This window comes from Ornithorhynchus anatinus, chromosome 20, assembly GCF_004115215.2.
Source record: "Ornithorhynchus anatinus isolate Pmale09 chromosome 20, mOrnAna1.pri.v4, whole genome shotgun sequence".
In the NCBI taxonomy this organism is placed as follows: Eukaryota; Metazoa; Chordata; class Mammalia; order Monotremata; family Ornithorhynchidae; genus Ornithorhynchus; species Ornithorhynchus anatinus.
This window is the reverse complement of record NC_041747.1, coordinates 27,993,058-28,009,087: the sequence shown is the minus strand read 5'-3', so window position 1 is coordinate 28,009,087 and position 16,030 is coordinate 27,993,058. Positions and strand designations below refer to the sequence as shown.

General features: G+C 52.0%; 1 protein-coding gene across 3 annotated transcripts in view; it reads right to left on the bottom strand.

Annotated features, from left to right (window-relative positions):
• Positions 1-16,030, bottom strand: part of SYTL2 (synaptotagmin like 2) — a 55,897-nt gene that overhangs the window by 22,088 nt on the left and 17,779 nt on the right. For all 3 annotated transcript variants that reach the window (XM_029047984.2, XM_029047986.2, XM_029047985.2), the window contains exons 4-9: positions 12,690-12,834; positions 10,312-10,393; positions 9,333-9,447; positions 6,928-7,764; positions 5,079-5,150; positions 472-573 (exon numbers count right to left, since the gene is read on the bottom strand). In XM_029047984.2, the coding sequence (XP_028903817.1) occupies positions 472-573; positions 5,079-5,150; positions 6,928-7,764; positions 9,333-9,447; positions 10,312-10,393; positions 12,690-12,834 (1,353 nt within the window). The remainder of the gene's footprint in view (positions 1-471; positions 574-5,078; positions 5,151-6,927; positions 7,765-9,332; positions 9,448-10,311; positions 10,394-12,689; positions 12,835-16,030) is intronic.

The following is a 16,030-nucleotide window of genomic DNA, read 5'->3' as shown; positions in this document are numbered from 1 at the left end:
TCCCTGCCACCGAGATGCGTGGGTAGAAGAGAGATTAGTCCAGGGAAGCACGGCAGGGGAAGGTTAGAAACGAGCTTTGCGCGGACAACGATCGAGCCCTTACTACGTTCTGCAAAATCCGGCTAGCTCCCGCGACCGCCCCACGCGTCTTGCGTGGCCTGAAAACATCCCCGTCGCCGTGGCTGAAGCCGCGAGCGAAACCAGAGGCCCCGTTTCCGAGGGCGCCACGACCAAAGAACTGGCCACGGAATCCCGGAAAAAGAGACCTGGTGCAGATCCTCGAGGAGCGAGCCTGCTCGAGGAAGTGGGGCTGGAGGGTCTGCTAGCGTGCTCGGTTAGGGGAAGTGGCCTGCCAAACCCAGAGCTGGAGTTCGGGAACCAAACTCCATGCGGAGGGGCCGGGGCATAGCACGGAAGCGGTTTTTCAAGCTCAAGTCAGGGGCACAGGCGGCAGGCAAGCTTGATTCTCACTTGGTGGGTCTGACGAAATGTCCTCTAGACTTTTGGAAGGCACTTTCCTATCAGCATTCCTTTTCAAAGCCTTCAAAACGGGATTTGACTCTTCTTCTGAACCTGTTGCGAGAAAAATCAGGTGAACGCTGCCCTCTTGATGAACCAAATGAAAACTTGTCTTTGAAAAAACAAAAATGAGGCTCACGTAAGGCAAAATGAGAGAGTGGCTTAAAAATGCCATCCAAAAAACACTCTTAGTACAGGGCTCCACACCAAGGGGGTGCTCAATAAATACTACTAAACTGCAGGGTTTAAACCCAGCCCGGATCAGTACTTTCACAGAGCGTCTTCAGGCCGTGCCTGTCTTTAAACTATAAGCTCCTGGCCGAAAACACCGCATCCGTTACTTTACTGGATGCTCCCAAGTACTTAGAACAGCTCTCTGAATACCGTGAGAGCTCGGCAACTACTCCCGACTGATGCGGGAAGCAACGTTCTTTCGGCGTGATCCGGTCTGCTGTGGTATTGGAAAAATTGGGGGTGAGAGGGGGGTGTTGGGGGTGGTGTGTGGTGTTGGGATGGGGCGGGGAGTGCTACACCGAGTTTCCCTACAAAGGGTTTGGCAAGCCCTTACATTATGGGAGGGCTGGGTGTATCAGGTTTCTCACGGGTGACACAACAGTCTAACAATCTCGCCCCCACACCTGGCTACCAGTGAAGTTCATCCAAAAAAAAAAAAAAAAGCACCATACGATCGAACTTTCTTCCACACATCCCAAAAGTTAGGGGAAAAGTCTAGCGAGTTTGGCATTACGGGGGAAATTTCATAACTATCACTAAAATATAATGCCATTTTGGGGAGGGAAAATGAAACTATATAATCTTAGCCTATCACTCCTTACTCAGCCTTTCACAAATCGATATCTTATTGATTCAAACCACTTAAAACATGGATTGTATAAACTCAAAATGCTCACGGGAAGGACGTATCCGGTTTTCTGGAGTGGAGTTCAAGCAGCTAGCTGAAAAACCTGAGTCAGAGCAGCTTGCTGCTTCCTCTTCTTCCCCTTCCTCCTCCTCCCCCTCTTCCTCCTGACCCTCCTCCACTTCTCCCTCATCCTTCTCCTCTTCCTCCTCAACCTCCTCTTCTTCCTCCTCCTTCTCCTCTTCTTCCTCCTCCTCCTCTTCTTCCTCCTCCTTCTCCTCTTCTTCCTCCTCCTCCTCTCCATCCTTTTCTTTTCCTTCTTCAACCGGAGATGTCAGAATCATTTCCCTCTTATTTACTCTCTCCCTTTTTTCACAGCTCACAGGGACACTGGCTGGACCACTTCCTTCCAGTAGCTCTTCCCTAACTTGAACTCCCTCTCCTCTTTTGGCCTTATTTTCACGGTCCCTCAAATTCGGGCTCGGTGTCCCACTTAGAATTTCACCAGCTCCCGCCTCAAACTGCGGCGTCTTAGGGGGAGCCGTCCCAAGGTGAGGGGTCCCAGGGTCCTGCCTGCTGCCTTCTAGGGCAGAGGGACCTCTTCTGTCACCCACCCCAGGTTCACCTCCAACCAACTCCACACCTCTGTCCTTCTCTGCTAGTGTCAAGACCTTTCCCTCCACCTCCACTTTCCCAGACTCCCTTCCCTGCTCTGATTGGGCAGCAACGTGGTCAAAAAATTCCTGCCGCACAGTCCCCGTGGGCGGAGGATGAGGAGAGTCAGTTGCCTCTTTCAGGAGCTTCTCTAAATCGGTCCTGAGGGAATGCTCCACTTTGGACGGGGCTACGGACTTCTCCACTGTTTCCTTTACTCCCTCTGGAAAGCCCTTGCTTCGCCGGGCCCTGATAAGTAATTCAGGTAACGCCCAAGGGACCTCTCTCTCCGGAGGGGCACCGGGACTAGGAGTCGGGTCGTTCCCTTTATGAGTCCTCAGTGGCAGTTCTCGAGAAGTCTCTTCCGGTTCATGGCTTTCGTTCCCAGAGACACCCCGGCCTCCCTCGATGGGTCTTCCCAATCTGGCGTTGAAATCACGCAACTCGGCTCTGGAGGGAAGAACCGTCTCTTCTACAGCCTCAGAAATTGCCCTTCGAGGAGGCGCCCTCGTCTCTAGAGGGTCAGAAACAAGCAGGTTGGAAGACGCTAGCCGCTGGGAAGCCCTGGGCTCTTCCTGGAATAAAGTCTTCATCCCGAGACCGGGGGAGGAAGTGACGGAAATGCCCTCGAGCAGCTTCTCCGCGCTTGCCCGGAACTCAGCCCGGTCAGCTTGCAGAGGCTTAGCTGTTTCTCCCAGGGTGTCTTCTACCCCGTGAGAGGGTGGCCCTTTCTCACCCCCCGCAGCCGGGTTGTCTCGACTTGGCTCCATACAGTTTTCAAACCACCTCCTCCGAGAAGCCGGCTCCGGGTGAGTCGTTCCCCACCAGGCCTGCTGGGAGGAGGTGGGCATTCCAGAGGCTTCCTTCCACAACTTCTCCAAACCGGCACTAAAGGTTGCAGACTTGGCAGCGGGTGGGGCTACAGCTCTCTCCACACTCTCTTCCACAGCCTCCTTCTCCTCCACATCTCTACGAACGGTCTCTCTCAGGCACCCCACACGTCTCGGAGAACTCCGCTGCTCCCGTGGCCCGAACGCTTTTCCTCGGCTACCTCCGTCACCAGCTGCTTGGGGTGGCGACAGCGAGATTCCCGAAAGCAGGGCTCTCAAGGCCTCGTTAAAGATGTGGTTGGGTTCTTTAGGAGAGATGACTGTTTTCACCAAAAATTCTTGCTCTGGGACCTCTCTCTTCTCCTTGAACCCTGGCGCTTGGGATCTTTCCCCATCTCGCTTTGGAGCCATATCTGTTATGGTCGAATCCCGAAGGAAACACCTGGGTGGTTCCAACTCGCTTTCAGCAGAGAGGGGCTGAAGGACAAACTTGGAGTTCATTTTTATTTCCCCTTGGGGCATCCGTCCATTTTGTCCTCTGGGAGACTCTGTCAGACGAATGTCACTGAACTCTCTGGTTTGCGGGCGGGAGCCCAAATAACCCCTACTTGGATGAGCGGGGTCGGCCGTAACCTGGGTTTTCTCGTTTGCGTTCGCTCCCTGGCCCCAAAAGGCTTTCAAGCTCTCAAAATTCGACCGATGGGAAGCCCGCTCCAATGAATCCTCATCCGTCCTTTCCCCTGAGGGTCCAGAGCTCAAGCCGGAACTTTCCCGGGAAACAGGCAGCCTGCCTTTTTCCAAAAGGGAACCCCCTTCGCTCCGGTCCTCTGGAGCATCGTTTTCCAAGGCCGAGGGAGCGATGCCGCTTCTGGCCCGGAAGCCATCCGCTTCGGAACGTCTTCCAGGTTCCCTAGTCCTCCTCCCAGGATGAGGCGTTTTCTCAGGAGCTCCACTGGAGGGATACACTTTGGATAGGCCTGTGATTTCTGGATTTAGTCCTTCATTTTCAACACTACAGGTGTCAGGAAACTGACTGCCGTGGCCTAGGTCCACCCAGCGAGCAGTGGGAAGGCTGTATCGGCTTCGGTCTTCAGGCCAGGGCCCCCCGGCAGACGTCCTAGGCCTGCTCCCTTCTGGCGGGGCCGACAATTGTCTTCCCAAAGGCTGGGGGTCCTTGCCCGCCAGTGGAGTAGAAGCAGCAACAGAGGCTTTCTCTCCTTCCCAGAAGGATTTCAGATCACTTACTCGACTGCATTTCTCTGTGGCCTGAGTGGGGCTCTCAGGTCGCAGATCGGCTATCTGTGATGGGTGGACGGTCGGCTTCTCCCGAGGACTTAGTGGGCCTTCATGTCCACCCCGAGGAAGAGAAGTCGGTTCTCTCGCCCCAGATTTGCTATCGCCTGCCGCGGTTGGGAACCCAGCAACCTCTCGCCCCGAGAGAAATTGTAGCGGGTCAGTAGCTTCCTTTCTCTTACTTCGGACTTGCGCCTCGTCTTTCAACGCAGTGATCTCCGACGGGCCAAAACTCACTCTGGAGTTGGGCGTTCTCCCGATAAGATGTTCTTCCCTATACCAGCCAGTCACCTCATCCGGCACAGAAGGCCGGCGGCCTCGGGCCCCCGATCCTTGGGGAACACGGGTTCCACGTGACTGACCGAAGGCACGGTCGAAGGAGCTGGGATAGACTTCCCCGCACCATCCTGGACTCTGACCAACCCACGGTGGCTCTCGGCTCGATTTCGCAGGCTTACTTCCTTGATCTGGATTATAGCTCCTGGGAGGTGGTGACTTCCGACCTCCTTTCGAGTCGCCATCTCTGGGCAGAAGAATAAGATAGGGTCCGGGGACGGCTCCGTCGCCACTTTTCCCGTTTCCGAAAGGCAGCCCTTCTCCCCACCGCTGAGACGGATACTCTCCTTTCCCGGGCTTTGGTCTGCTGGGAGTGGAAAGTGCCGGACTGAAGTCACCTGGGTCTGGCCTGGGCTTTTCTTCAGCAAAGATGCCAACTCTCGGTGGCTTGGGGGGTGGCTGTCCCGGGTACTCTCCTCCCTGGTGGTCGTCGGGAGGCGGGCTCGTCTCGCCAGAAGGAGAACTTCTGCTAAACCAGTCTAATACCTTAGATATGGAATGGTCAGTGGCCTTGGCGAACTCAATGGCATATTTCTCAGGCTGGGAGGGCGGCTTAGCATTTCGTCCCTTCTTAAGAACGCGCTTACCTTGCTGACGCTCCGCCCGGGGGAACTCAGGAATCCGAGGAGGAGCGGACTCGGGGGGACCCGGCTGCCAGGCTGGAACATAAAACGCTTTTCTCAAAGGAGAGCCATCGTATCCTTTATCAGGTAACTTCCTCATCCCCGACTAAGTCCTCATTTCCTCTTCCCCCACTCCCTCGTGCTTGGATTTTTGCACCCTTTATTCACCCCTCCCTCGGTCCCACAGCACTTAGGTAAATATCCATTAATTTGTTTATATTAATATCTCCCTCTCTAGACTGTAAACTCACTGGGGGAAGGGAATGTGTCGACCAACTCTGTTATATTGTACTCTCCCAAGCATTTAGTACAGTGCTCTGCACACAGTAGGTGCTCAATAAATACATTTGATCGATTGATTATGTGTGGGCACATTAAAACCCTCTATCCTGGAGAGGTGGGAGTCACCGTTTGGATGGTTTCAATCATTCTTTCTTTAGGGGCAAAATCCCTAAGAAAAATCAGGATTATTAAAATGGAACCATCAAGGATAAGGGCCAGATTGAATCCCTACCAAGCACCACATTAAGCAGGGAAGGGGAGTTGGGAATATTTGCTGACTTGGGTTTCCAGGAAAGGCCGAGAGCAATTTAAACTTCAAAAGCCCCAGCCCAAATTCCTTAATATTAGATTATTTTCCTGGAGTGTTTTTATTACTTATTCCCCGAAGCTCTGGAATCTTTATTTGGTTGCAGGGGGAATCCGTGAATCTTCTGGATCACTGCAACTCATTAATGGCTAGTAGCGTTAGTCTTACAGAGATCCAGGTTTGGAGCGGCTCAGAGAGATTTAGGTAAGTTTGGGGTCCCCTCGAAATCCACCGTGGAAATATTAGGGGCCAGGTAGCATGTCCCAGGGAGGCGATGATTGGGAAATCACCGGGCAAGGCTGATGACATTATCTGATGGGGGAATTCAGAGGAGAGTTTGGTCAAAGGTATTTTAAGGATAAGGGAATCAAAGAAAACTGCCTGGGGGTCAATCCCTCTGGCTGCCCGTCTGGCTTCAGGAACCAGCACCTCAGGGCACTCTGTGGGGGCGGTCGCTGTAAAATTGAAAATTGGAAAAGGCCTCAGGCTTGCCCTACCTTTTTTCTAGTATCAGTTAAGTGCTTACTATGTGCCGGGCACTGTATTAAGCACCGGGGTAGATACAAGCTAAGCAGTCCACGTCCCACTTGGGACTCATAGTATTAATCCCCATTTTCCAGTTGAGGCTAACGAGTTGGTTTTTTCAGTGGCATTTTTTAAGCGCTTACTATGTGCCAGGCACTGTACTAAGCGCTGAGGCAGACAGAAGCTAATCAGGGTGGACGCAGTCCCTGCCCCACTTGGGGCCTCACAGTTTTAATCCCCATGTGACAGATGGGGGAACTTCGGCACAGAGAAGTGAAGTGACTTGCCCGGCATAGAAGTGGCAGAGCCAGGATTAGAACCCAGGTCCTCCGACTCCCGGGCCTTTCCATGAGGCCGCGCTGCTTCGCCTACCGGAGTTGGAAGTGGTGTCTGTGTGAAGAGGGACCTGGGGGGGGGGACACAGCAGCTCTGGAGCGAGGATGGGGGGGGGCTGGAAAAACACTCTACGCTCAGCAGCGGTTCCGGGATATTGCACTCACTGGAATGGGAGAGGGGGGCAACCGTCCCCCCATGACAGGGGAACATCTGAACCCGGGCCAGCTGTTCTGAAGCACGCAGCGCCCGTCAAACAGCTTAGTACACAGCCCTGCCCACCGTAAGCGCTCAATAAAATACCGTCTATCGACACACTGGCTCTTTTCCCCCATCCGCTAATGGGAATTTCAACCCCTCTCTTACCCACGGGATTTTGGGATGACTCGAATTCCGGGCTTGATTTGGAGGAGGGCCTGGCTCTGGGCTCCCCCCGAACGTCAGCCGGGAGCTCTCTGGACGACAACCTCGGGCTTAAGCCTTCCAAACGGGGACCCGCCACCCGGTCCGAGATCTGCTCAGCGGCCGGGCAGGGCCCGTTCATCCCGTACCGCTCCGAAGCCGGCGGGTTTCGTTCGGGCGAGTTAGCGTCCGTCGCGGTTGGCCCGGAAGTCGGCCGAGGGGTCCGGAATGGTTTTCGGTGACTGTAGAACTCAGTATCCTCCTCCAAGCCGACATAAGCGTCTTCCGACTGGGCCTCAGCCTTTAGAGACTCTAATAAAGCGACCGCTCCCATTTCCTTCCCGTGACAGAGGTCGGGATGCTGAGGAAGTTCTTCTTGGACTGCCGAGAATCGCACGTGCTTCAGCGGTTCCAGCACGCTGTGGGAAGAGTCCTCCTCTTCTGCCGAAGGGTCCCTCTCCAAAATGCCTTCGGGGATGGTGAGAGAGGGGGGCGGGTTCTTGCCTTTGGACTCTGAGTTGGGATTCCCGCGGGTCACCTCGGAATCGGTGGAGCTGGTGCTCGAGTTGCGCTTCAGGATGCCCCGGGGGGGGAAGCGGCTGTTCCCCGGCTCGGCCCTTCGTCCGGATTTAGGGAAAGGCGGTTCGTCCTCCAGGCGTTGTTCTGGGACGTTGGAGAACGCTCTTCTGGGTTTGGGGATTGGAGGCTGGGCTGGGGGGCTACCCTCGGTGTCCGGAGGAATCTGCCACTGCCAGGGAGGCTTTGGGGAGGAAAAGGATTCCTTGGAAGGGTTCGGAACAGCTGGGAGAAAAATTGGGGAGAGGCAAAGACAAACGTTCAGCGCAGCCAGCAAAAGGAAGACGGAAAACTCGGAGACATTTACCGAAGACAACGTGCACTCAATAAAAAAAACGTCAAGGATCTTGATTTAAAGGACAAAGCGGAGAGAGCATGCGGCAGAAGGCTAGAGCCCAGGAAAAACCTTCATTAAACAGCGGAAATTCTTCAGCAGGAAAGAGAAACAAAATTTCAAAACCTCTCTCCAGATCAGCAGGAAAGCAGCACGGCCCGGCAGAAAGATGACGGGCCCGGGAGCCAGAGGACCTGGGTTCTAATCCCACGTCTCCCACTTGCCTGCCGTATGACCTTGGGCAAGTTACTTAACTTCTCTGGGCCCTAGTTTCCTAAACTGTAAAACGGGGGTCAAATACCTGTTCTCCCTCCCCTTGAGACTGTGAGTCTCATGTGGGGCAGGGACCGGCTCTGTCCTGATTACTTTACATTTATGCCAGTGCTTAGAAATCATCATCATAATAATAATGGCATTTGTTAAGCGCTTAACTATGTGCAAAGCACTGTTCTAAGCGGTGGGTAGAGGACTTGCACATCCTAAGTGCCTAACACCGAGGTTCTTCTTCCTCTCTTTATTATTATTAATATTATTAATAAAACACTCAGCTATGCTTTTGCTACAAAGTCCTAAGGGGCCATGTGCCTTGGGGAATTTATTCGAGGAAGAAATTTATTTATTCGAGGAAGAAATTTATTACTGCCCCGTTCTCAACCCATCTCCCCTTCTTCCGGGGCAACTAAATAAGCAGCTAACCTCCCTGGCTCCATTCTGAGAACCAGGCCGAGTTAGGAAAAGCAGGACGGGCAAAAAGTCGTACTTCCTAGCCAGTAGCCCCATAGACCATTCCGTTTCTCCCCCGGATAATCCAGGCTGACGGAAACGCTTGGGGGAAGAAGTGCGTGGAAGTATTCGGCGGGGGAAGGAGCACGGCCAGGGCTGGGAGTCACAAGGATCTGGGTGCTAATCCCAGCTTCACCACTTATCTGCTGTGTGACCTTGAGTAAGTCACTTCACTTCTGGGCGCCTCAATTTCCTCATCTGCAAAATGGGGATTAAGATGGTGAGCCCAGTGTGGGACGGGGACTGTGTCCAACCTGATTACTCTCTATCTGCCTCAGTGCTTAGAACGGTGCGTAGTAAGCACTTAACAAATACCATCCCCAAAGCCAACTGGGATGACTGGGGGTGGGTGGCAAGGAGTTAACGGGGGTTTGGCGGGGGACAAGTGGTCTAATCTCTCCTTTCTCTGATGGAGCCAAAGCAGCACTGGACAGGCAGCACTAAATCACAAATCCGGCAGTCAGTGATGGACGGAACGGGACAATTCATGAGCTTTGGGATTTTCCAGATCTGGATTATAGTGACCAGATGGCTCAGACAGATGGATCATGATGAAATCCCGACTTTCTCCTGGAAGTTATATTTTGCAATAGAAGCCCACCAATTTCCCTGTAGTCTAGAGTTTAGCACGAATAAAAATATGTAACCCCCCCCCCCCAAAAAAAAAAATATTTACCCTCTTTTGATGTGCGAGGGAAACCAGTTGTTCCGCTTCCTGACTGTTCGCTTTTGGTTTGGATGTATAAATTATTCTCTGGAACGCTGGAGCTATTAAATGGATTCTTCCTGGGCTGGGAAAGAAAAATAGTGTTTATTACATTTATATCCGAGGTGGAAACGGCTGTACAGTGTTAGGGGTGACACCCTATCAATCAATGTTATGTATTGAGCACTTACTATGTGCAGAGCACTGTATTAAGCACTTGGGAGAGTACAGTACATCAGAGTAGGCAGACATGTTCCCTGCTTCCAGCCAGCTTACAGTATGGGGGGAGATAGACATTAACATTAATATTCACAAATATCCACCCCTTCCTTAGTCCCACAGCACAGCATGACACAGTGGATAGAGCTCGGGCTTGGCAGTCAGAAGGTTATGGGTTCTAATTCGGGTTCCGCCACTTGTCTACTGTCTCGGGCAAGTCACTTCACTTCTCTGTGCCTCAGTTGCCTTATCTGTAAAACGGGGATTGAGAATGTGAGCCCCACCCAGGAACTTTGTCCAACTCGATTTGCTTGTATTCACTTCAGCGCTTAGTATCGTGTCTAGTACATAACATTATTATTATATCCAGAATTTATTTATATTAATGTCCATCTCTCCCCAGACTTTAAGCACACTATGGGCAGGGAATGTGTCTGTTATACTGTTACACTCTATTCTCCTAAGGGGTTAGTACAGTGTTCAATAAATATGATTAATAACTAAATAATGGCATAGGCCCACTAATGGCATACACAAACCTCGGCCTTTTCACCGAAAGAATAAGAGATGAAACACTGTTCCGTAGAAGAAGAACAGATTAAACACTTTCCAGTACCCTAAACATTAGCTCAGGCCATATCCACCCTGCTCTCTTAATTGAACCGCTCTACTCAAGCATTTTCAGGGCTAGGTCTGCACGCCTCCGAAAGGAAGTCTGAGTTGTAACTACCTTGCCCGTCGACACAGCTGTCTTGCTTGCGCCGTCTTCAGGGACGTCTAATCCACCCGAAATCGGATGCGATCCGGTGAGACTGCGAAAGAAACAACCGTTAACCCGGCCGAGAGACGAGGCTTTATACTCCGCCGCAGCAGACTCAAAGAAAAAGGGCCCCGATCCCCCAAGCTTCTCTTTCTCGACACCGTTTTGCCTTTACTGGAGAACGGAGAGCCGCAACTTGACTAAAAATCTTTGCCTCTACAAGACACTCAGATTGCAGGTTGGCAAAAGCCCAACCGTAGGGAGCCGACACGTCCTTAATGTTACCAAAGGCAGGGAAGTGGGGAGGAAAGAGGAAGGAAGAAGAAAGCAAGCCGCGTGTCCTAGTGGATAGAGCGCAGGCCTGGGAGTCAGAAGGGCCTGGGTTCTAATGTGTTGCCTGCAGTGTGACCTTGGGCCAGTCACTTCACATCTCTGTGCCTCAGTCAAATCGCCTGTAAAATGGAGATTAAGACTCTGAGCTCTATGCGGGATAGGGGCGGTGTCCAAATTTATTAACTTGTATCTACCCCAGGGCTTAGTAAGTGCCTGGCACATAGCAAGTGCTTAACAAATACCTCGATTATTATTATTGTTGTTAAGCCCCAGATGCCGACGTGGTCACTTCAAACAGCTGGCGTCGCCTCTGGTGAGGGATAAGGGGAGGCCTTTTCTGATCAGCTGATGCTCGGCAAACACAGGTGATCTCATGCTGACAGATGGATCTCAAAGGGGTCATAAAATGGGGTTGGGCAAGGTGAAACCTAAAACCTTTAACTCGCCCAACAAACTCAACAACCCCGGAGAGGCCCTGCAGTGAGGATCAGGGTAATGGGGAGACACCAAGACACTTCCCCCTTCTCACGTCTCCTCCCCTGTCCCCCGGGACACACAAACCCTCATCTCCTGCAGCCAAAGGGCCAGCGGCCCCCTCGCCCTCTGCGCCCCGATTTCCGGCTGAGAAAACACTGCTCCGGAGTCACTCGGCAGCCCTCACCTTCCAAGTGGCCCCGGGCTCCAAACGTATTCTGCGCCCTGAGTTCCTGCAGGTTTAGAGCGTTTATTAGCCAAGTTCTAAGGAAACTGAATCCCAGACCAATCGCAAGTGGCTCAAGGAGGTGAGAAGAAGGGGGTGGAGGAAAGAGGGTGGGGTGGCCAACAAAAGCCACTCTAGAGCTCTGGGTAATTACAAGCAACAGAAAGTATTTACCCAGCCCTCAGCCTCTAGCAAGCACAAAGTCCCAGACCAACAAGAACTCCTTTGTCTCGGTTCCTCGTCTTCACCCCCCGCCCCCATCTCGGTGGACTTGGCTTGTAGCCGCGGGAGAATAATATAGTAATAATGAACCTGAAATGGCACAGCATCACACACGCACTCAACCAAAGCGCTTCACACCCACCATCTCATTTCCGTTCCCATCCTCCCCCAGCTACCTGTAAAAAAATAAAATAAAATAAAAAAGAGGGAGGATCAGACGCCCAAAGGTGGCTTATGGACGCTCGAAGATTCAGAAACCAAACTTGGACTAAACCCCGACACCTGGGCTGCAATCCTCGTCCAGGGATGGGCTCTCTCCTGGCTGCCTTTCCTCTACTTTGGAACTGAGATACCGGGAGGGAAGGGAAGCTTAGAGGCCACTTATTGACTTGGGACACATTCCCTGCCCACCAGGAGCTTACAGTCTAGAGGGATATGATCAGGGTGTCACACTGGCCTGCTGGGTGACCTTGAGCAAGTCATTTCAACCTTTCTGTGCTTCACTGTCCTCTTCTGTATCGCGGGGCTCCCTGCTCCCCCTCCCTTTTAGACTGGGAGTCCCGGGTGGGTGGAAACTTGGACCGAGCTGGTTCTCTTGCATCTAGCCCAGCGCTCGGAACAGGGTTTGGCCCCTACTCGGCGCTTAGCCAGATCATCATCGTCGAGGTTATTCTTACTCCCACCAATCACCCGCCCTCTTGCCCCGAGCGGAGTCGGGACGCAGCCCACGGAACGCAAGTAGCTACGATGGCCTGCTGAGAGCCAGGGCTCTTACTCGAGCCCCGGGAGAGCTGTGGCCACTTCCTCCCGCCCGTTGGACGACGGCTCCGTCTGCCCGTGAGCTTAGAACAGCGCTTGGCACATAGTAAGGTCGGCTGTGTGACCTTGGGCAAGTCACTTCACTTCTCTGTGCCTCAGTTACCTCATCTGTAAAATGGGGATGAAGACTGTGAGCCCCACGTGGGACAACCCGATGACCCTGTATCTACCCCAGCGCTTAGAACAGTGCTCGGCACATAGTAAGCGCTTAACAAATACCAACATTATCATTAACAAACGCCATCATCATCATCATCATCATCATCATCATCACCTCGGGTTGGGGTGAGCTGCTGCGTCCGCGACTTTTTCCAGCTCCTCCATGGCACCACAGATCTCCGGCGGGAGGGAGAGGTCTCTGTGGACGTTATTCACCCAGCTCTTCTTGGTCCGCTCCGTCCCGTGCTGACTCTGCTCGGCTGAAATAGGAAACGTCAGAGTGAGCAAGGTTGTCGCTTCAGTGACCTACCGAGCGCCGGCCAGTCGGCCGCTGTGAGCTCACACCGGGATCTCCGTACCATTGATGGATTGATTTAGTTCACCCCACCTCCCTTATGCTTTTCTGGAACTAGGCTCCCACAGGGAAGGGCAAGGAGGCATGGAAGCAGCGTGGCCTAGTGGGCCTGGGAGTCAGGAGGATCTGAGTTCAAATCCCAGATCTCCCACTTTTCTACTGTACGATCTTGGGCAAGTCACTTCTCTGGGCCTCAGCTACCTCATCTGTAAAATGAGGATTAAGACAGAGAGCCCCGTGCGGGACAGGGACTGGGTCCAACCTGATTAGCTTGTGCCTACCCCAGCGCTTAGTTTGGTGTCCGGCACACAGCAGGCACTTAACAAATACCGTAATCATTTTTAAAAATGGACCCCATGAAGGTATGTCCCCACAGAACTTAAAACCAGGGACCTTCGTGTGGGTAGAACACTGTACCAAGGGGACGAGGGGGACAAGCAGTCCGACCGATGAGAGAACAGGAGTTAAAAGAACATGGGAATAGATATAAATAATATACACAAGAGGATAAATAAATCGATCATTCACAAATAGACCGGTACACGAGAGAGATGAGATAGCCGAGAGGACGGAATGACGGGAAAGCGGTGATTAATCAGGGCGTACTGAATGGAGGAGGTGACTTTTTTTGTGGGGGCTGATCTGGAGAAACAGAGAGAGGGGAGGGCATTCCAGGTGGGAAGAGGGGTCCAACCAGGAACAATAATAAAAACGCTAGTAAGCACTTAAATACCACAGTGTGCCAAGCCCTGGGTTAAACCTTGGGGCAGGTTCGAAGAAAATCAGGTCAGGCCCAGTCCCTGTCCCGCTTGGGGCTCACCGTCTGAGCAGTGAGTGAGAGATCCAAGAGCCACAACGTAATCTGAACACGCAAACCTGAGATCTGGAGTAAGACAGACTACCCCTGCCCCAGACCAGAATGGTCGAAGCTCAATGTCCGGATACTCAATGTCTACCAACCCATAAGGCCTTCTAAAATTGGCCTTCGAATCGGATGATCGACATGAGAGTATCTAGACGCTAAGCTCGTTGTGGGCGGGGACCGCGCCTAACAACTCCGTTGTACTGTACTCTTCCAGGTGCTCCCTACAGTGCTCGGCACACAATAGGCACTCAGATTCCACCGATGATCGATAAGAGAGTTTAGGAAAAATAAATTCATGGCAGTGTTGCTATTAATATGATCACGAATGTATTTTACGCTCCAGGATGAAGTAAGAGTGAGGGTTAAGTTGAGCCGGCCTCCTTGTTTTTCCCCTCTCGTACTGCATCATTCACACATTTTTACCTGAAACTTGTGGCACTTCAATCTAAAACAACCCGGGCAGGGAGAACAGAAGGCTTCTATCATCGCTCGCAGATTTCTCGGTGAATAACTGAAGGGAATGGACAGTTGTTTTGTCCCTATCCACTGCACGTGACGGAAGACCCCTTCCACGTTGAACGGTCATCCCCCGGGGAGCGGTATTTCAGCGAAGACTGGGCACTGTCGTCCTGCAGCATAAACCTTCCGCGACAAGTATGGAAAACACCCTTGGTGGCCCAAAATAATACTAGTGTGGTTTAGGTACTTACTATGTGCCAAATACTATTATTATTAAGTGCCGTATTAAGCACCGGAGTAGGTACAAGTTAATCAGGTTGGACACAATCCCTGTGCATGTGGGGTTCCCAGTCTAGCGGGGAGGGAGAACAGCTCTTCTATTCCTATTTTTATTTTTTATAGGTGACCACTTCTCCATACAGTCACTCAGATTTCACGGCCATCTGTCAGTCGCCCTGACTCCCAAGCTGGGTTCTACTCGCTCCGCTCCCTCACTTGGCTTCCAAGACACCTCCCGGAAGCCTTTTAAAACAGCAGCAGCTAGGGGAATGATGCTGGACTCTTCGTGCTGGACGCTGCCCTGAGCGTTGGGGTGAATAAAAATAGGCGAATTCGAACACGGTCCCTGCGCCACAAGGGGCTGGAGATCGAGGTCCTGGGCTTGCCAATTCAGAGCTGCTGGCTCCGGCCTGCCCATAATATACACTTTTCTTTTGATGCATCCAGTGGGCAAACGCAAGCGTTTAAAAATTCTTGCACAAGGCACCGGGAAGCTCTAAGTAATGGACAGGCTGGACTTCTGCAGCCAGAAATATCCCTGACGCACTCAACAGACACACACCACTGAAGATGCCTTGGCACCTAAACTCGACAACCAGGTCAGGAATTCGTGTCCTGCGATATCCTTCCCCAAATCCCTATTCCAACTGGAGTTATTCGTGGCTGGGCTAAGAGGGTGGTAGCCTTTACTTCTCCCTGCGACCTGGGAATTTGGTACCTATGTGGAGGAAGAATTATTGTACCGTTGTGGTGAAATCGGCAAATCCAAGCTAATTTATGTCTAAACCTTGGCCTGCTCCATCTCCAAAACCCTACCAAGCATCTCCGTAGGACTTCATTCCCTAAGAAAATGAAAACTCGGGACTAACCTAAAGCTCTGAACTGCAAGCAGACAAGTCTAGGGCCAAAGAGGAGGTGCTTTATATGACTTTTGAAATCAATCAGTGGTATTTATTGAGTGCTTACTATGTGCAGAGCACTGTACTAAGCGCTTGGGAGAGTACAGTACAGCAGAATTAACAGAACCTGCTTTCACCATATTGAATTTATATAATCTGCTGGGTTCTGGTGACATGCTCAATCAAATTTCACTTATGACTCCCTAAAAGATTTTTTTTGGCATTAAAACATAATTATGGGGCTTATTAAGCTCAGATTATGGCAGAGGACAGGACGTTCTGAAGAAAGTATATCCAATGAGTCGCTACGAATAGGAAACGACTCGATGGCACCTGATAATAATAATACCATTTAAGCTCTTACTAGGTATACCAAGCATGTGTTGAGTGCTGGGATAGATCAAAGATTATGAGATTAGATTCGGGTCCTATATCACATGGGTCTCTCCAAGTCTAAGAGGGAGGGAGAGCAGGTATTTTAGTCCCAGTTTACAGAAGAGGAAACTGAGGCTCAGCGAGGTAAGTAACTTACCCCATATCTGACGGCGGGACCCGATGGCAGAGCCGGCATTCGAAGCCAGGTCCCAGGCCCGAGCCCA